The sequence below is a fragment of the Xyrauchen texanus genome, chromosome 20 (assembly GCF_025860055.1).
Source record: "Xyrauchen texanus isolate HMW12.3.18 chromosome 20, RBS_HiC_50CHRs, whole genome shotgun sequence".
Classification (NCBI taxonomy): domain Eukaryota; kingdom Metazoa; phylum Chordata; class Actinopteri; order Cypriniformes; family Catostomidae; genus Xyrauchen; species Xyrauchen texanus.
The window spans coordinates 30,857,306-30,879,189 of NC_068295.1; the positions used below are offsets into that span (position 1 = coordinate 30,857,306).

Here is a 21,884-nt window from a genome sequence, read left to right on the forward strand (position 1 = left end):
AAAAATCTATGAGAAACTATGCTTTGTGACTCGTTATATCCCTCCCTCGCCCATTCATTGCACAACATTAAAAGCTGTTCTGAGATCAGAGAACGTCTCAGTCATGTGACTGAATCAGCTGATTCTCTGCAGACGGATCATGGCCGACTTCTCAAAACACTGAAACGATGAGAGGACGAATGACAACGATAAGTCTCCATTGACTTCCCTCGCTGCTGGATTCGTGAGATTTTGAGATGAAGAAATAACTAAAGGGGAGATTTTACCACAGTACACAAGGTAAAGCAAGACTCCAAATGAAATGAGTAATGAAGCAGAGACTGATAGCTAGCAGCAGCTAGCCTTGCATGACAGCAGTTAGAGCAATTGCATAAATCAATACAAACAACTTGAGGATAACATGTGCAGTCAGTAGTATGTACTTCAGCATCAAACATGTACTTCAGTATGTACTTAAACATGACGTTTAAGATTTAAAGAAAGACAAGTTTATGGCCTCTGCACATGCAGATTTTTTTTATTGCCTCATAGTTAGGATTTAAGTTTGAAACGTTCCCTAAAAATTCCCTTAAAGGACATAATTTAGTATTAGCTTCTGTTAGATAAACTTGTACCTAACGTTTACCCAGGTCTTTATATGTATGTATGTATATATATATATATATATATATATATATATATATATATATATATGTCAACAGTCATGAGTTCTGCTAGGCTTATGAGTTACATATAAATTATATTAAAGGGATAGGTCTCCCAAAAATGAAAATGTGTTTCATTCTTATGTTGTTCCAAACCCACACGATTTTTTCTTCTTCTGTAGAACACAAAAGGAGATAAGGCAGAATTTTAGCCATTTACTTTCACTGTATGGGAAGAAAAGTGTCTGGTATAGAACTATATGGACATATTGTCATATTCATCTGTAATATATTCAGGTAAATTTGCCATCTTGGGCTACAGCATGTCTAATTTTATGGAGAATGGCCCCAGTAATCATAATGGGGTGGCTGAGCAGGTATGGGAGAGACCCTGGACACTCGAAGAGATGCAGAAATCCAGCACAAACTGGTCACTGGCATCAGATTCAGGGGTATGTTGTCAGTGGAATGCATTCAGATTTCATATGTTGTATGTACTTGCTCCTGAGGTATACAAAGTTTAGAGTCACTTATTTGTTAATGTAATCAAATTGATCAAGATATTTTGTATCTCTGCAGTTATTCCTTTTCCTGCAAGACTTCTCTCAAAAGATGTTGTCCAAGACGCATGAGATTGAGAAGCAGTTGGACGGTCTTATTCGGGACACTAAAGCCACAGACAGCCACCTACACTCAGTGTTTAACGACTTTCTCATGCTCTCCAACACACAGTTCATTGAAAATGTATGTCCAATTTTGTCATGGTTGTAACTAAATAGTAATGAGATGATTCTATTTTCATGTGTGTGTGTTACAGAGCAAACCTTGTTTTGGCAGCTATAGCTTTTAGCCCATGTGTTTCCCTTTCAGATCAAATCTTACCACGGCTTCTAAGAAGTGTCAGAAAAATATAAAAAAAGGATAGTTCACCCAAAAATGAAAATTCTATCATCATTTACTCTCCCTTATGCCATTTCAGATGTGTTTGACTTTCTTTCTTCTGCAGAACACAAACAAAAATATTTTTTAAGAATGTTTCAGCTCTGTAGGTCCATACAATGCAAGTGAATGGTGGTCAGAATTTGAAGCTCCAAAAAAATCAAATAAAGGCAGCATAAAAGTTATCCATACGACTCCAGTGGTTAAATTAATATCTTCAGGTGCGATATAATAGGTGTGGGTGAGAAACAATGATTTTTTTTTACTATAAATTTCCACTTTCATTTCAAAATGTATAAGAAAGTGAAAGTGGATATTTCTAGTAAAAAAGGACCTAAATATTGATCTGTTTCTCAGCCACACTTATCATTTTGCTTTTGAAGATATAGATTAAACCACTGGAGTTGTATGGATTACTTTTATGCTGCCTTTATGTGATATGTTTTTAAGCTTCAAAGGTCCGGTCACCATTCACTGGCATTGTATGGACCTACAAAGCTGGAATATTCTTGGTGTTTTGCAGAAGAATGTCATACACATCTGGTATGCCATGAGTGCGAGTAAATTATAGAATCTTTGGGTGAAATATCTCTTTAAGGGGCGATATTTTGCCCATGAAAGTTATTTTTATGGGCATTTTTCCCCTAACCCATATAAAACACACTGTGCATTTAACTTCAACTAAATCAATTAACTATGAAAATTATATTATATTGTATTATATTACACAGCTTCCTGCAATGCTCGATTCTGATTAGTCAAAATTTTAAATATTGTCAAACATTTCTGAATATCTTTTTTACATGGCTTTTATTACATTCTATCTTTAGCAATTAAACTTATAGGCCTAAAACAGAATACTATGAAATATATACAATTTTGAAATGTATAACATTTTGAAAGAAAGGGCATATTATGCCCCCACATTTTAAATATCAGGGGCAATTTTATTACTCTCAGGGGCTTTTCTGTGCACAGACCCAGGTAATTTCTCACCCTGTTATGGTTTAGGCCTAGGTATTAAGGCACTATATTAAGATATCTGTCTATTTATTTACATTACCTTAAATAGCTTAAGATATTAATATTTTTCCTGCACATTGACTGATGTGATAAATGTTCTTCGCTTGAGACTCAAAGTGGTCAAATTCTGACTTCTTTAGTGAGCATTTACACCCCCTATTGGGAAGCCGGTGAGATGTCCTAAATCTTCAAGACCAAAAAACAAACAAACAAAAAAACCTTATGTAATTTTTTTTCTTTCTTAACTTTAGAGGGTTTATGATGAAGAAGTTGAAGAGCCTGCTCCAAAGCCTGAGACCATAGAGAGACCACCTGAACAGGTACTCTACCTCCTTTTGAGATTTATGATGGTAATTTATGCTGTGGGTCATTTATGAAATTTTATTTAGAGCTTGTTCATTATTATGAAAGTTTGTCTGGTGATGTTTACATACTCGTAATGTAAAGGAGAAGACAAGGGAACAGAAGGAGGCTGAACTTATCCCTAAAGTCCAGGAGGCAGTCAACTATGGTCTGAAGGTCCTGGAATGTGCTTTTGAACAGCTGGACATTAAAGCAGGAAACTCAGACTCTGAGGATGAGGAAGCACTGGAGAAAGTAGAGCCCATTTTGGAAGCAAAGGTAAAGTCTTTCTCTAGAAGCCATGAATACTTATTTGATTATTATACAGTTGTTATGTATTTATTGCATACTAATATTTCGTGGCTTTGCTTAGATTTATCGGTTCTGTGTTTTTGTGGATAGGACCTGTATGTGGACAGGCCTTTACCGTACTTGATTGGGTCTCAAGCTTTTATGGATCAGGATGATGTTGGCCTGGGTGATCTATCCAGTGATGGTAACATATCTCCTTTCTCCTTTCCTATTATAGAAGTATTTTCCTATACCTAAACGTAATCATTTTCATTTCTTTACAGATTTCTGGTTGTTTCAGGTTGCTTTTAACACCTGTCTGTGTTCTATGTTTTATAGAAATGTCTATTGATAATGACAGAGATAGTGTCATAGAAAGTGAGGATGGGGAAGAGGATGAGGTGAGAGATGACACTGTGTGTATGCACATATGTTATAAAGAATGTTGGCATATTGATTTTTTATATAAAAGTCATATTTTAATTCTGAGAACAGTTTGTCTTGTTCCCAATTTTATTCTCAAATGTAATAAATACATTTCGTAATGTATATATGTTAACCCTTCCTTTTGGATTTTAATTCTAAAGCACTCAGATGAAGACTTTGACCAGGATGATGATTTCCATGGCAACTTAAAGAAAGTAAGACATTAAAAATTAATGTATTCTGGAGGTTCATACTCAAGTGAAAGAAATATTTATGTATTCAGAGATAGTGGCATAAAGGATTTAATATATATATATAATATTTATTTATCCAAATGTAATTCCAGAAATGTTAATTATTTTGTATTATGAGGTGCAGAATGTAAAAAAGAAAAAGTGCTCTAAAAGTTTAATTCAAGATTTAGATTAACATATAGATTTGTTTAAGGTTTAGATTAAATGTTTAACATTTATTTTTAATAGTTGTGTTTTTTTAAAGGCCCATTTAATAAGTCAGAAATCTAGCTATACAAATTACTGCACTATTTTTGTAAGTCTTGTTGTTTTGGTAAATCAGACCAAATTTGGCATTATTTTACATTCCATATGTAGATTGCTACAATTGTTGTCAAACTTTCTTTCCATCCCATAGAAGTCATCTGTTGTCAGTTATGATGATGCTGATGAAGAGAATGAAGAAGATGAAGATTCAGACATATTTGCAGGGTCTGATAAGGATGAAGATGAACTCGGAAAGGTTAATAGCTTCCATGTTCTGCGCCCTTCAGACATACAGTTGAAGTCAGAAATTTACATGCTTAGCCAAATACATTTTTTTACAAAGTTTTTCAAAATTCCTGACATTTAATCTTAGAAAATATTCCCTGTCTTAGGTCAGTTAGGATCACTACTTTGTTTTAAGAATGTGAAATGTCAGAATAATCGTAGAGAGAGTGATTTATTTCTTCCATCACGTTCCCAGTGGGTCAAACGTTTACATACATTTTGTTAGTATTTGGTAGCATTGCCTTTATTTATTTTTTTATCTTGGGTCAAACGTTTTGTGTAGCCTTCCACAAGTTTCTCATAATAAGTTGTTGGAATTTTGGCCCATTCCTTCAATCAGAACTGGTGTAACTGAGTCAGGTTTATAGGCCTCCTTGCTCGCACATGCTTTTTCAGTTCTGCCCACAAATGTTCTATGGGATTGAGGTCAGGGCTTTGTGATGGCCACTCCAGTACCTTGACTTTGTTGTCCTTAAACAATTTTGCCACTAAAAAATTGTTTAAGAACAATCATTTTCTAAGCTGATTAAAGGCACAGTTAACTTGGTGTATGTAAACTTCTGACCCATGGGGAATGTGATATAGTCAGTAAAATGTAAAACAATCTGTCTGTTAACAATTGTTGGAAAATTACTCATGGCATGCACAAAGTAGATGTCCTAAACGACTTGCCAAAACTATAGTTTGCTAATGTTAAATCTGTGGAGTGGTAAAAAAATTGGTTTATTGACTTCAACATAAGTGTATGGAACCTTGACTTGATGGAACTGTTCTTGGAATTCTGAAATATTCATTAGATGTTATATTAATAAAATGTGCTAAAACTGCAAATGTAATTTCTTGCATTACATGTTTTCCAGGACACTGGCCTATCATCCTTTGCCGATGAACTAGCAGCTAGAATTAAGGGAGAGACTGTGAGCAAATCAGAACCTGATCGCACATGTAGGTCACCTAAAAAACATCCAGATTTTATCATTTTATCATTTAACACATTTCCATCTTTCCGTTTTAGTTTGTTTTCTTTCAAAAGTTTGGTTTTGTGCATGCCCTCATTATAATTTTGTTTTATTTTGAAGCATTGTCATCAGGCCCATCCATTACCCAGAAGAAGAGTAAAGCAAAGAAAGAGCCAAAACCTCATGGTATGAGCATCTGTACTGTATATTCACCTAATATGTATTCATGCTTATCAGAGCATGCTGCCATATGGTGGAATATTTGATATGGTAAACAGTAATTAAATATTAAACTGATATGAAAACCGGAAAAAGTGTTTACGTGTACAAAGTGACAGGATCTAATATTGTTTTCTTCAAAACTCCTACACTGTTATTTCAGTTTTTTTTATTGCATGTCCAATCTCATGGTGTGGTTATAAACCTGGTAAAACCCAACTTTATTGATAAATAATTCCATGAGCGTTCACATATAAAAATTTGTTTATGAATGTGTTATTACAGTGGAAGATGATCACGATGAGATGTTCAAACCACCAAACATGGAAGATGAGGAATATTCACCATTTGGAGGGAAGGGTGGACTCTTTAGTGGAGGCAAAGGCCTGTTTGATGATGACGATGAGGTTGGTTCTATCTGTATTTCTGTCAATCTTTGTAATCATTTAGTAACTGGAAATTACAGCTAGAAAAAGGCTTCCATGATATTAAATCTCTGATGTAAGCTTATATTTTACCATCATACTATACATATAATTGTTTACAGATATATTATACAGTTTATATTATTAATTTCTGTAGGGAGATCTGTTTTCTGATGCTCCCAAAAATGAACCAGCTGAGAAGGAACAGTCTGTAAACCAAACAGGTATGATTTTTAACACTTGAAAGGACCACGCTGTGAGGAAGTCGGATGTGGGATATTCTTACTTGATAACTCCGTCATCTATTATGGCTATAAAACATGGCTTTATGGAATACTTGATTTAGATTGCTCAATCAACATCCTGTGGGCAAACATTTAATAGATAATAACCGCTAAACTGTTGTTAATCTAGTTTCATGTCTTTGGTATCATTTTTTGCAACTCAAAACAATATTCCATGTGTATTCATAGTAGTAATAATAATGCATTTTATTTATATAGTGCCTTTCTAAAACACTTGCTTTACAGAATCAACAAAAATATTAATTACAGGATATATATATATATACAGTATATCCTGTTATAGTTTATTTTGCAATAACTGTCTGAAACTACATCTTCCCTTACTTATCGGTGTCTTTGTATATCCTGAAATAGACTGTTGGTAGATGTATACTTAATTTTCATAATAGTCATCTTAGTAATTTGTTTGTGTTTGTAGAGCCCCTTAAAACAAAGAAAATACCCACTGGCGCAGTCTCCATCTTTCCTGGTAAGTATTAACTGTGCTATATTTGCATACTAGTACACTGCTTTTGCATAAAAGTTTGCTCTAGTTTCTAATGAGTGAAGTATTTTCATAACTCCACAGAAAACAAACTTTTTGGCTCACCAAATGATTCAGATTCATTAGAGAGCAAAGACCGTAAGAGTCCAGTGAGGCCCAAAGTGCAAGCAGCTCCAAAACATACCTCAGTTGGTGGTGGGCTCTTTGATGATGAAGAAAATGATGATGACTTCTTCAGCAGGAAGACTCTTAAAATATCCACACCTGGTAAATCTCTTGCATTTGCCTTAAAACTGATTATATATTTTTTTTTCACATTGGATCTTTGTGACTGTCATTTTGAAGAATCGCAAATGTGTATCTTCCTGTTCAGTTGGACAAGAGAAACAAATGCCAAAGAAAACCGTAGACCTGTTTGGGGGTGATGAGGAGGAGGATGATTATGATGAAGATGGATCTATGTTCAGTGAAGGCACAGCTCCTCCCCATCAAGACAAAAGCATGGAGGGGGATGAGGAGACCCGCCCTCCTGAGAAAAAGGTCTGTTTGTGAAAATGATTATTATAGTTAATATGATTGTTGTTGTTGCTTATATACTGATTGAGTTTGCTTGCAGCCACCTGCTGGAGCCATTTCAATGTTTGGACCTGGCACTAAAAATATACTGGTGGAGGGGTTGAAGAAGCGGCGCCCTTCTACCAGTGAGGAGTCTGCCAAGTCTGAAGAGGTATAAAACTATCTCACTCTCGCTTTCTGTCTGTCTGCTCTGTTAATGATTAATAATTTGTGTTGCCTCCGTTTCAGAGTGTACCTCCACCTGAAGCAGTCAAATCTTCACCTGCCCTTGGAGCATCAGAGAAAGCAGCAAGCAAAAGCCTGTTCTCAGATGATGAAGACTCACAAGTATAGCACCTTTTCATATTCATCATACAGAGCCTACTCTCTTTCGTAATTTGTAATACATACTGTTTTGTGTATTACAAATAAGGCTGGGTGATGTTGATTAGTCACTATATTTTTGATTAGTTTGTAGGTGATAAATTGCTATCCTTCCTTATCTTGCGACTTGCATGTATGAAACCTAAAGTAGCAAAAACGTGTTAGAGTTGGTTAAGTTTGATTGGTTTCCATTAGGGATGCAACGATCCGATACCTGCATCGGTATTGGCTCTGATACTGTTGTTTTTAATAGGATCAGGTAACAGTCCGAAAAGCCTGATTCTAAACCGATACTGTGTTTTAGCCATGGTTGTTACCATCAAGCTCCAAAAATGCATTCGTCCTTATGATTTGTGCTAGTCCATTAAAAATGGTGGAGGGGTGACGCACATAATGACTCCCCGCAACTATCGCAAACATTCATACAAAATAACAACATCAGTAAAATTTGGGGCGTTTTCAGACCTGTATTTTGCTTGATTGTTCTGAAACAGGGGCTAATATAGGTACATTGTTGGACTTGTCTTCATAGTTCTGTTGGCTTTCACAAGGTTATATTTTAAAATGCACCAAAACTGTAAAATGTCCGTCAAGGTTATTTTTATCCGTCATTAGTTGCTTTTGTATTATTTCTGCAGAATGACAGAATCACTATGGATTTTAATCCGTGTTTGTGATGGTATGCAGCTGAGTGTGATAAATGTTACGATCAGCTTGTCATCTTTTCAGTTCTTCTCAGTGACTGAATGATTTTTTTCAAACAAAACATATGTGTCTTCAGTGCTTGAAGCCATTAACTCATCATGGAGTCCTGATGGTCAAGTGATTAACATCTCTCGCAGCGAGGTGCTAATGAGTGCTCAGTCTCCCTCTGCCTGGCCGGTGGTTATGTTAATGAAGATAATATAAATACTCAAACCAGCCTGTCTGGCACCAACAGTCATCCATACGATTATTTATTGTGCCAATCGTGTGGCAGCAGTGCATAAAATCATGCACATACGGGTCAAGAGCTTCAGATAATGTTCACATCAACCATCATAATGGGGAAAAAATGTGATCTCACTGATTTTGTGGCATGATTGTTGGTGCCAGATAGGCTGGTTTGAGTATTTCTGTAACTGCTGATCTCCTGGAATTTTCACGCACAACTGTCTTGAAAATTGACTCAGAATGATGTTAAAAAAAAAAAACATCCAGTGAGCGGCAAGTTCTGCCTTGTTGATGAGAGAGGTCTATTGAGAATGGCCAGACTGGTTCGAACTGACAAAGTTTATGGTAACTCCGATAACTGCACTGTAAAATTGTGGTGAGAAAAATAGCATCTGCATCAATTGTATTCTGAGATGCGGGTTGGTGCTGTTTTGGCGGCACGAGGGAGGCCTAAACAATATAAGGCAGTTTTTTCAACTATTGTCAAATATTGGCAAAAGAGTAAAAATTTGTACATTAGATTGTTTTTCAGCCCTAATTATAATCAATATCTCATATTTGTCACTAATGCTTGTTTGGTTCTTGTTTTTTCAAAGATATTTGCAAGTGAGACTAAAAGTAAATCAAAGTCTGCAACTCAGAACAAACCCAGTAAAGCTCTGCTCTCAATATTTGCTGATGAAGAGGAGGAGGTAAGATTAAACATGCTTTATTTAAAGAGATAGACTATAGAAAAATCCAGATATGTTTTATTTTATTCAGTGGTTTTCACTAGTAACCAGTCTATTGTGATCTTTTAGGACCTTTTTTCATCGGCACCAAAGCCTAAGTCAGTTCAGGTAAAAAAAACATCGCTACAACCTAAGAAGCCTGTATCAAGTGGACTCTTTAGTGATGATGAGGTATTTGTTTTTCACCACTAAGAATATAGTTCAAGTCAGTATATTAACATTTAAAATTGCATTCAAAATGTAATTGTAAAGCCATTTTTTAATTTTTGTTTGTTGTACTTACAATAATTCATGCTGATATCAAAAGAAGCATGACATAATATTTGCTCTGTCTGTATCAGGATCAGTGGATGAGCACTAAGCCCCGAAAAGAAAGCCCAGAGGTGAGGCCTGGAGGAATGAAGCCAAGTACTAGCGCCCCCTCCAGTCTACCCAGTGTGAAAGGACCACAAAAAGACAGCCTGTTTGATGAGGATGATGATCTGTTTGCAGCCACAAAGCAGTTAAGGTTCGAGCAGTGGATCTATGATGAGTACATAGACAAAACTACAACTGAGATAAACAAATAATTGTGTTGTAAGGCAAAATTTCCTGTACAAGTTTACATGTTTTTGTCCTTGCAGTAAGAAATCATCTCAGAGAGCATCTCTTTTGTATGAAGATGATGATGATGATGAGGAGGACAAAGAACCACTTTTTGGCTTCAAACCACCTGCAAATAAAACTCCATCTGAACCTAAGGTAAGCTGTTCACTGGTGTTCACAAAGTTGACTTCAAAGATTGGTATCCAATGTATTGAGAATAGATGCAGTCATTTTTGATGACTTCAATTAGTGTTTTATGATGACATACAGTGTCCCCAAAAAGCATTTGGAATCTAAAGCCACACATGAAAATGTAAAAATATAAGTGCATTATATACAGTACCAACAGATCAAATGGCATTTATTTTAAATAAAGATTGCACAAACACATTTCGTTCATCTAAGAAAAGGACTAGGAAAATGTGTTTTTATAGGTAACACCTGGTTTGATATTTTTTGTGACTGTTGGTGTCCAAATACATTTTAACATCACTGAATGTGATGTAATTCATAATGATTCAATGGAAACATTAATAGCATGACACATACTTTTTGTGCATACAGCCTACAGTATAAATGTAGGACAGATTTTATTTGCAGTGTAATTTGTTAGTAGCTGAGAATAAAGCTCAACTGCCGGCCCACTTTTTTAGCCATCTGTGTTCTGCAAGTATTTTCCCCATTCATTTCTTCCATAAACTTTTTTTATAAAATCCTTCATAAAAGAGCTGTAAGCCATGAACCAAACCAACCAGCTCCAAAAAGTTTCACTACATCACAAACGTTATTTTGAAGCAAAACATTATTGAATATCGGACATGAAGACAAAGGTACAAGGCTGTGTTCTTTCTGTCTTTCATTAGGGCAAACTACAATCCTATGAAGCCTTGCAAATTATGTCATTGAATAAAAATTATGGGAATATATAAAACGATTGATTTAGGTTGATCATTATAAGTATAGAAACAACGTATTAAGTTTATTTTAAATTATTTCAATATATACAAATATATAAGTAGATTTAAGGGTGAAGGAAGACCGACTCGATTACGTCAATCACAAAGCATTATGGGAGTATGTGGTTTTCGTTGGCCACGGTTCTCTGATTGGTGGATCTTTATCTGCTCTACCATGGGTAATGTAGTTGTTTACCATGAATTCCACTATCAAACAGGATTTTTAAACAATTAAATTGAACTAAAGCAGATGGATGGCTTCAACGGAAGCATATACCATCGATTAACAACCTCGTTGCTCATGGTAGCTCTGTCTTTAAAGGTTTATAAGTTATTGTTGAAAATCAATTGCTCTATCAGATAAATGAATGGGATTTTTAATTCCGGAACCAGACTGTTGCGCTCTATAGCAGTCTGTTGTTAGTTTATTTCTTGTATGTGTCTCTATGCTCCAGGCTTCTGGTGCTCCTCCTCTGTTTGACCCTGAGCATGAGGACAAATTGACCACTAAAGCAACAGACAAGATAGCAGAGGAGAAGAAGTCTGTGAAATCCATTCTGTCCTCTGATGACAGTACTGAAACAAAGAAGAAGCCGGCAGGGGCAGTTAGCCTTTTTGGTGGGATTGACATATTCGGAGATAAGCAAGATACAAACCAAGTGAGTGAGATATTTACAAGATAATAAAATAGAAAATGAGTCCAAATTTAGTTCAAAATAATTTACTTAAATGGGTTTGACACCTAATGAATGCTTAAAGGGAACTGGAGTTATGTTTTTTTCCACAGAAACAGACTAAGAGTCCAGAGGAGATTGCTGAAGGTGAGGACCTGCAGAAGGACGGCCCACCTCCCATGGGGATTAAGGGGGCCAGGGCCAAGAAAACAGCTCTAAGTCTATTTGATGTTGATGATGATGATGATGATGAAGATGAGAGCCCTGATGAAATAGTTCCTGCCCCTAAAATATCCAAACCAGCAGAAAAAAATACACTAAAGGTTAGCTGATTTTGAAATTCAGTGCTGTGAGGTTTGCAAGTTTATAAGTATGTCATTTATGGAAGAGGTTTGATTTCGGTTGTGCCCTTAGGATCATGGGCCACGCATAAAGAGCACAGGTGTGTTTCAAGATGAGGAGCTCCTTTTTAGTCACACGCAGCAGAGAGACAACGATCCAGATGTAGACCTCTTTGCCACGTCGCCTAAACCAGCTGTAAGTCTACACTAAAACCAGGGTCCAAAATTAACTTGCCACACTGGCCATAAATACGTTTTTTACCAGCCATTATACTGCATTTTTTAGATTTTTTTTTATTTTCTATTATTAAAAAAAACTAAAACAATGGAATCATTTACCTGTTTTGTCCATGCATATTTATGACAAATAGCGCTGTCGTGTCGATCCAATGGCAAAGATTTGGTTTGAACATTGGGGGGTCCAAATGTGGGTCCAGGGGTTGGTAATGTTTCATTACAACACATTACACATTCACCGAAAAATAGAAAATTATATTTACTGCATACTCTTAAATATTTTACACCGTATCATATCAAACATTCAGAAAAAAGCATAAAGGTTAATGTTTCAGAAAAACTATAATTGCAAGGATTCATACCTGTGAATGAAAATCCACATCAGCATTATCTATAAAAGTATTTTTAAAAATCCTCATCCAGTAATAATAAGTGACTGTGACTGGCCCATCCTGGCCATTGCTGAGAAAAGTAACAGGCTCCACACGACACCGCTTTCTATGCTAGAGGGGGATTGCGTAACACTCATACAACAGAGTGAGGAGACCTCCGTTTAGACATCCAAGCTAAATGCAAGGTTCCCACGCATCCTGGAAAACCTTGAATTTTGCAATGCAGTTTTCCAAAATACCTAAATGTCATTTATAATACAATGGTTTAACTGTGTTGCTAGCAAGGTACAAAAACATGTTAACAATCGCAACTCGAAATAGGAGTCAAATACACAAATTTTGTCACTGCTGGCGGCTGCGCATTGTGAAACAACATCAACGGTTAAGGGTGCTTACACCCTCAGGATTGATTACAGCAGCAGCTAATCGTGTGCTTGGCAATCACAGTCCAACCAAGGCAGATCGCTTGACTGGTTACAGCTCATTCATGAAATAGATGGATGAATGGATTAAATTTATGAATTTGCTTACTTTTTAGGGAATACTATGACAGAATTTTACTACTTGGAGATTTTAACTCGCATGTGTTATTTATCTAATCCATTATCCAAGGAGTTTTTAAATCTTATTCATTCCTTTTAATGTTGAACAACTGGTGAAAGGCCCCATGTATAATCAAGGCAATACTTTTAGATCTGGTTTTATCCCATGGCCTATCTGTTAATGACATTGACATCTGTGATATCAACATTTCTATTATTTTGAATTATCTATATTCCTGTCCTAACTGCTAAACCCTGTTCCTCTGTTCGTCAGTCTCGAATAATCTGCCCTGCTACTCAGTGTGGAGTTCTCTGCGGCGTTCATAGATGCCTGCATATTCTTATCCTTGGACTCTCCTTTGCTTCATCTAAGCTCTGATGACCATCTTAATTTAATTAAATCTGTTTAAATATTTTGGACTCAGTTGCCCCACTGAAGTCTAAACATGTGTCCGATCACTGGTTGAATAATACTGTCTGCTCACTCAGACAGCTTTGTAGGAGAGCTAAACAAAAATGGAAGAAAGATAAATTGCAGGTTTCCTATGAAATTCTTAGGGATGCTCTTTTTAACTTTCAGAAAGCAGTTAGGCATGCAAGGAATAAATACTTTTCAGATATCATTGCTGAAAATGTCATAAGCCAAGATTACTTTTTTTCCACCATTAATGCTGTTATCAATCCTAATGCTTCTGCTTTCCCAGTTTTGTCAACAACGGGAACATTTTATTAGGTTTTTTGTTGATAAGACTGCAAATGTAACTACACAATGTTCCTCCTTATCAGACTGCTACTGATTCACCTATCTGTGAAGCTGTTTGAAAGGAGTTTATGCCTATCTCTCTCCCTATGCTTTACAATATTATTGGTCAGTTAAAGTCTTCTACCTCCCCTCATGATATTATTCCTAAACATTTTCTTAAACAGATTGTTGATACTGTTGGGCCTAGCATTCTTTCCTTAATAAATAAATGTCTTACCACAGGAACCGCACCTGATTACTTTAAACATGCTACAGTTGTGCCATATCTCAAAAAACTAAACCATAACCCCACTGTCTTAACTCATTTCAGACCTATATAATTTTTTTTTTTTACTCAATTTTTTGAAACATTTCAATTTGGGTTTAGAGTATGGAAACTGCCCCGCTCAGAGTCCTAAATGACTTCTATCTATCTACTGATACTGGCGACTCTGATTGTCATAATTTTATTTCTTGCCACTGCGTTCGATATGGTTAACCATTCCATTCTTATTACTCATTTGGAGGACTGCGTTGGAATCCAGTGCAACATTCTCAATTGGTTTAAATCATATTTGTCCAACAGGAGCTTCTTGATTACCATTGCAAATGTTAAGTATTTGTCTGCTCATCTTACCTGTGGAGTGCTGCAGGCCTCTATTCTTGATCTGGTTCTATTTTCTTTTACATACTTCCTAAAGGTGCCATATTTAAGTGACATTGTGTGTCATTTCATTGTTACACTGACAATACCCAAATCTACTTTCCATTGAAATTAGGAGACCCACATGCCATTGAACCAATTTTGGCTTGCCTAAAATATATAACATCATGGGTGTCTTCTAACCTTTTGCGCTTAAATGAGAGTAAGACTGAAATTACATATTTGGATACTAAATCAAATCCAAAATTTGTCTTGGATCAATTTGCACTTCATATCAAACCGCATGTAAAAAATCGAGGCTTTTTACTTTTTTTGACTCAGGCTTCTAGCTAAGGTAAAGCCCTTTTTGTCTTTTTACTAGTTTTCAAACAGTGATCCATGCTTCTATCTCCTCGCGTCTGGAAACTATAATTCTCTTTACACCGGGATTAACCAGGCATCCCTGGCCCGATTACAATTAGTCCAGAATGCTGCCACCAGACTTTTGACGGGTACATGTATGCATGAAAATGTCACTGATTCTCGCCTTACTTCACTGGCTACCGGTCTGCTACAGAGATCGGTTCCAAGATCTAGACTGAAGCGTAGAGGTGATCTTGCTTTTGCCATAGCTGGCCCCAAGCTTTTGAATAATATACTTCTACACATTAGTACTGCCTCAACTCTAACTATTCTATCTCTAACAAATTATTTACCTTTTCTCTGTGTCTTTTGGCCATCTGTAATGACACTCTTTAAATTTGTTACGTTTTCATTTTAATTTTTTTTTATTTTATTGTTATTATTTTTATTAATTATTTTATTATTTTACTTTAGGGTTTTTAATTACTGCTTTGAAGCACTTTGGTCAACTTATGTTGTTTTTAATGGTGCTATACATATATGACATTGAAACATCTCATTCATAAAAAAAATTGAAAGACCTGGTACATGTGCTGAATGAGAGGGGCATGTTATTCGTTCACTTAAGCATCGGCATGCAAATCTGCCTTGTTCATCACGAAAAGAAAATGGCGGAAGAGCTATTAATGTGTAAAAGTGACTAATGTTTATACATGTTAAAGGGCTTTCACACGACTGCGCTGCCGAATACATTGAAGCCTATGAAGTGATGCGTCAGCGCAACCTCGGCTCCAACTTCCTTACCAAAGTGTGTTTCACACGTTTTGCATCACAAATTATGTCTTTGATCGTGCAAAGCTACAGTAAATATCTTAAAGCTGTCCAAATGTTTGAAGAGATATTGAATGTCTCAAATGTATTTAACCTTATCTTTTCTGAGTATCCAGAGACCCCAGTTATTGAACTACAGTAAATACATTCACCAAAATACAAACAAACAAATGCTTTGACCTAAATATAAATGAGTCCTCTATTTATTTTCTGCAGTTAAAACAATAGCCTTTTTTTCTAATTCCAAATAAAAGTTTTCAAAGTTTATTTTGCACACCTCCTGCTTTCTTGCATGGTAAGCTCGTAAATTTGCCCCTCCGTGCCGCTTACTACTGCGCTTGTCATGTGGAAGTGCTAAGTGGCGCTTGATGCATGGCGTTGGAGTGTTGACGCCTCGTTTCAACTCATGTGAAATGCTCTTTACAATGACGAAAGGACATTATTGAAACTCTTATTATTATTAGGCTAATGTTGTATTTTCTCATGCTCAGCAGTTTAAATACTGTAGGAAAATGATACAATAGATCTGCTTTGTTCTTATAATGCTTTAACATTCACCTGAAGTTGGTAGATTTGACATCCAAATTTTAATAATGCAGAAGGTGAGGACGTTAATGATACGCATTATTATTATTATTAGACTATTGTTGTCCTTTTGGATGAAAGTCATACTCGGCTGTTCACAAACTGAACTGAAATTATAGATCTGCTTTGTTCTTATAATGCTTAAATACTATAAAGTGTCTTTGCAGATTTCGGTCATGAACATCTCAAAATGATTCAATGACTCACTCATTGCACATAAGGTGCTCATTTGTCGCCACCTAGTGGCATCTACAGAAGTGGTCACTAAACGAATCAATTAATGAAACTGTACAAATTTGTGAAACAGAAGCAAGCCACACCAGAATACACTTTATTACATTTTTTTTTATACTTGAATCCTTAAAATAGCTTAAGTTGGTGCTTTTTAGCTTATTGTTTAAAAAAATAACCCTGGAAAACATGTCAGTGGATCATTGATTGTCTGAACTTTTTCGGCCCTCATGAGTGAGTTATAAACTTTAGACAACGATGACAGTTGGAGCAATGATTTTTATTATTATTATTTTTTAATCAATTCACATTAGGTTGGTAGTGTGATGATTCAGCCTTAATACCTCAGGATGTGAAATCATTTTCAATAATTCAACGATCGGAGTCAGCTTATACCGTGGTTACCACATGTAGAAAGCAGAAAACATGGAATCTAGTCATATACAGTAAATTACATTTGCCGTAAAATGCAGAATGTCATGGAATATGACGTATGAATATTAAATGTAACATAAAATGAATATTTGAATGTACAATTAATCAAATTAAAATTGTGATATGTCCTAGTGTGATAATTTAAACCAAAAAATCTCTGATTTAATTGAATAAATAAACAATTTGCAAGTGATGCGCGGTTCAAAATTAATGCGAAGAGACGGCTGCTCATACACTGAAAACCTCAACATGATCATCATGCATGCTCTTGTGTGTGAAATGATAGAGACAGAGAGCACTTTAAAGTGTGCAGCACATACAGACTATGTATTTATTTAATTGAACTACAGCTTTACAGGAATTAATAATCACACTGGGCCATGGAGCAAACTGCTTATCAGGAGGTGAGAAACTACCATCAAAAACACACAGAAACACAAAATAAAAGCTTGATTTAAATGGATGCATGTGTTTTTGCTTAAATATGACACTTGTTGGGTGCATAAAATGTCCTGAACATTTGTGCCTTGAAAAGAGTGGGAACCCTTTAAACATAATTTTTTTTAATGTTAATTTTATTCTGTATTAGACTGTTTGCTTGTCTTGGAATTGAATTGATCATGTCACTTACATCGGCGAGGCACAGACTATCCACTTGCATCACAATTTAACCCATGCATTATGTTGCAGTTGCTAATAATAAAGTTATTGGCCAAGATTGGAGTTAATTTTGGACCCTGGCTAGGATTGATTGATTTGTAATCATATCTCCATGGCTAGAATATATGGACTCTCAAAAAAATAGCTAATATTTGGACTGCTGACTTTTACTCTTTACACAGTATTGACCTATTGATGGAAAGTATTTTCATTTTACAGGTGCCACCTCAGAGTTCGGTAAAACCTATGTCAGCCACACTGTTTGGGGATGATGACGACAATGATCTTTTCAGTTCAGCAAAGCCTAAAGCTCCTCCGGTAGTATTTATTCTCAAATGTATAAATAAATTGCAGTAAATCATATAACCGTTTGTTGTTAAGTCAAGAAAGCTTTGTGTTAAAAGTAAATATTTCATAACAATGTTTTTTTTTTAGCTTGATTAGGCCCTTATAGAAAACTATATTAATATTTCAACATAATTTCACATACAGAAAGTACCAGAGAAGCCCAGCAAACCAAAAACAGATGAAAGTGACAAATCAACATTAACCTCAAGCAAGGTATATTCACAAATTATTTTGATTTTTGTACTACATTTTATTTACCACTTACTCTATAAACATACTTTGCCACAGCCTATAAAAGTGGCTATTGGTTTTTAATCAGTTAACATCAATGTATTTTATATTATTTAATTGCACAGGAGCCTTCAAGTCCTTTAAAATTTCCAAGTAAACTTCCAAGTAACTTTAAAAAGAATAAAACTACTTCTACCACGTCTATTGTTCTTATTTTCTTTTTATAGCAAATTTTTCTAGCATGAGCCTTTAATCTTTATCTAAGGTTAAAAGCATGACAATTTTGCCTTTTATTGAGCAGTGACACAAATGACTTTATCTTTTAAATGTCTATAGGTCTGCGCAGCATATTTACTTGCCTGTTAACATTTTCACATTACATTTTCTTTAGCTTTGCCTTAACCTTGTCTGTCTTTGTGCTAAATGCTGTAAATAATCTTTAATGACAGGAAAACATTCATGAAGCAGTCTACATTTGCCATTGTTTTGCAGTTGTGCTTTTAAAATTAGTGGCAAAAAGACCAGTTCCATTCCGGTCTTGGCATCTGAGTAAAGGGCACTGTCTGTATTGCTTTAGGTTGTGTCACAGATATAAAGACCTATCTGTTCCTTTCAGGCTAGTTTAGCGGTCAACCCTGCCAACCTTCTGCCAGGCGCAGTTCCGCGGATTCCAGGAGCTGTCAGAGTAATCCCTGGCCTGGCACCCTCTACCCTCCCCGCAGCTGCCAGGTCACTGCCAGATATTGAGACCATCCCTGATCGTCAGACCTCCAGAGAGGGAGGGGTGAGCTTTGAATCACCAGCTCAGGTGAACACACTACAGATTGCTAACAAGGTAGGTCAGACTAAAGTGTGTGTGTTTTGCAGGTTGATAGCCCCATTGATACATTTTGGTTATGTGCCATTGCATTCAAATTTCTAACACACCTGCCAATGGTCGAGTGAAGTGAGAAAATGTACAGACCATAAATATTTCCTACTGGCCATAAAACTCTATTTTACTTTATTTTGACAGAGTTCTGGAGAGATAAAACCATCCTAGATACAATTGGAATTACAAAATTTCACTTATGTAAAAGAGGCACACAAGAATGCTTTTGAATAGTTCCCATCACTGATAGTATCAAGCACCAGTTGTTGTTACACTTTGAGTTAAGTCAAGTAATGCTGCAGTTACCAGTTTTGTGTTTTGCTTTGGTTTGTGTTTGTGTTTATTTATTTAATTGTTTTGCTTTTTTTGTTATTTTTGTTATTTGGAATTTGGAATTTTAGTTTTTCAAAGTATTCAATAGCAAATAGAGAATCTGCTTTCCATCTGTAGAGTCGAGCAAAAGGTGCAGGGCGGCGGCGACCCCAAACAAGGGCAGCAAGACACCTGGCTGTGCAGCGATCTGTGGAAGCAGTTGGGGAGGGCCTAGATGAGAGCTCCTCTACACAAGCTGAACCAGATATGGCTGCTTCCCTACCTACTTCAAACCCCTTTTCGGTGCGGCCCTCAGAACTCAATATACCCGTCACAATCCCTCCTGCAGCCAAGAGCCCAGATGAAGCAGTCAAGCCGAAGAGGTTTCTTAATGCTGAATACGACCTCTTTGATTCTGATGATCTCTTTGCTACTGCATCTACCACAAAGTCTCTTCCCCCTTCAAAACACAAAACAAAGCCCCCTGAAGAAGGCCATAAGAAAGCCTCCAAGACAGAGGCAGGCAAAGCCCTGAAGAAAGACCAGGCCCCATCTATTTTTGACAGCCATGGGGATGATCTTTTTGCCACAGTGAAACAGAAGCCAGTCCAGAAAGCAAAGCAGCCTGTTTCCTTTCTAGATGATGAAGACAATGATGATATTTTTGGAGCAGGAAATAATAAAAGTAAGAACTCTAAAACGGAGGTCAGCTCTACAAAACCAGACTTTTTCCAGGTAAGTTTCAGTCAGTCTTCAACTTAATTAATACTAAACAATCTTTTTAGTAGGGACTGACAAGGATGTGTGCATTAATTTTAAGACATGGTGTTCCATTTCCCATGTGTTTTGATGGGTTTATATATATATATATATATATATATATATATATATATATATAGAGAGAGAGAGAGATTTATCAAAATCTTTGCTATGACCCTTAATAAAAAATTGACCAAACCTACATTGCAAAAAAAATATATTTTCTTAATTAGTATTTTTGTCTTATTTTTCAGTACAAATATCTAAACATTCTTAAAACAAGATAAATTTAACTGACAAGCAAAATGGCTCAAGATATTTTGTCTTGTTTTCAGTGTTATGCTTAAAATAAGAAAAAACGATTTGCCAATTTAAAGAGAAAACTATTTTGTTTAGATTTTTCTTGTTTTAAGTATAATATTTACAAAATGTGTCTATTTTGCTGAAAACAAAACAAAATATCTTATGCCAGTTTGTTTGTCAAGTAAATATATCTCGTTTTAAGAATATTTTGATATTTTTTTCCTGGAAAACAAGACAAATTATAATGAAGAATTTTTTTTTGCAGTTTAATAATTACACAAGCATTTTTTTTTAAAGTTTTCTTGGAACAGAATGCGTTAACTTGGATAAAATTATGAGATTAATTGATTAAATATTTGAATCGACTAAAAGCCCTAAACATTTTCATACAGGATAAAGTTCAAGAACCTCCCAAAGCCCAGAAGAAATCTAAAGATTCAAAATCTTTGGATGTGAGTTTGTTTGATGATGATGTCGACATTTTTGCTGATTTGACTGGCACAACAAAGCCAAAGGAGAAGAAGGCAAAGAAGAAAGTGGAGACAAAATCTATATTTGATGATGACATGGGTTAGTTATCTCTGCAAAACACTGTTTGTGAACATTTGTTTTAAAGTGAAATGTGTGCAATCCATTCAAAACACACTCTCCAAAAATGCTTACAGTTATCTTCTTCCTGGTCTCACTTCACAGATGATATCTTCTCGGCTGGGACTGCACAACCATCAGTAAAGCCGTCCTCCACGTCAAAGAAGAACCAGAATACCCATGATCCCAGTTCAGTAGCGGAAACAGGCCACAATATTTTCGATGATCCGCTGAATGTGTTTGGAGGAAACTAATTCTCCTTTATAGATTTTATTTGTATAACTGTGTAGCAATGTTGATGGACTAAATGAAGATAGACATACTCTAACACTGTTTGTATATCATTTAAACTCGAATTAGGTAACTTTTACAAGCAAATAGAATACACGAGAGTAAGTCTAATGCATTTAGAAATTAATCTGATTGGTAAATGATGTAGCTGTCCTGAACCGGCTTTGACATCTGCAATGGCTTATGTGTCTTTCATTAGCACTTTAAATATGAGATGTTTTGGGGGTATTGTATAAAGGAGGATTTGTTAGAGAGTTGAGACTGGATACATTCCTTTGACATTGTCAGCTGTAAGGTTTAATTTTCATTGTGGTGCCATAACTCCGAGCTTATGTGCCAACAGAAGTGCTCTGTCTTTTGTTGTTGATGTTTTTTTTTGTTGTTTTTTTTAAATAACATGAGCTGTTTAAGTTTTTCTTGTGTTGCATGTTAAATGAGTTTTGAAACAAAAGAAAATATATTTTATGAAACCTATTGAGTGCTGAGTACTGGAATTCAAACATTCATATAACAAAAAGT

At 35.7% G+C, this 21,884-nt stretch overlaps 1 protein-coding gene across 2 annotated transcripts; it reads left to right on the forward strand.

The window, feature by feature from the left end:
- Positions 1-133: 133 nt before the first annotated feature.
- washc2c (WASH complex subunit 2C) lies at positions 134-21,833 on the forward strand. 2 transcript variants are annotated; one of them, XM_052151185.1, is made up of 31 exons: positions 134-279; positions 942-1,096; positions 1,224-1,388; positions 2,858-2,926; positions 3,054-3,227; positions 3,351-3,444; positions 3,579-3,640; positions 3,827-3,880; positions 4,317-4,421; positions 5,311-5,395; positions 5,530-5,595; positions 5,914-6,035; positions 6,211-6,277; positions 6,777-6,827; positions 6,927-7,109; positions 7,216-7,382; positions 7,459-7,569; positions 7,647-7,745; positions 9,311-9,406; positions 9,515-9,616; positions 9,787-9,953; positions 10,069-10,186; positions 11,442-11,645; positions 11,774-11,983; positions 12,075-12,197; positions 17,882-17,980; positions 18,155-18,223; positions 18,858-19,076; positions 19,563-20,159; positions 20,879-21,056; positions 21,180-21,833. In XM_052151185.1, exons 2-31 carry the CDS (start codon positions 968-970, stop codon positions 21,326-21,328), a joined length of 4,134 nt encoding a protein of 1,377 aa, XP_052007145.1. In that variant the 5' UTR covers positions 134-279; positions 942-967; the 3' UTR covers positions 21,329-21,833. The 2 variants fall into 2 exon arrangements, with proteins under 2 accessions (XP_052007145.1, XP_052007146.1); XM_052151186.1 differs by lacking the exon at positions 5,530-5,595.
- The last annotated feature ends 51 nt before the right edge of the window (positions 21,834-21,884 follow it).

What these genes read in the sequence shown, in the direction of transcription:
- washc2c (XM_052151185.1), top strand. Translation starts at nt 968, where the DNA reads ATGTCTAATTTTATGGAGAATGGCCCCAGTAATCATAATGGGGTGGCT. An exon ending in TCCATGGCAACTTAAAGAAA is followed by an intron (nt 3,881 to 4,316) that starts GTAAGACATTAA and finishes TCCATCCCATAG; the next exon opens with AAGTCATCTGTTGTCAGTTA. An exon ending in CAAAACCAGACTTTTTCCAG is followed by an intron (nt 20,160 to 20,878) that starts GTAAGTTTCAGT and finishes ATTTTCATACAG; the next exon opens with GATAAAGTTCAAGAACCTCC.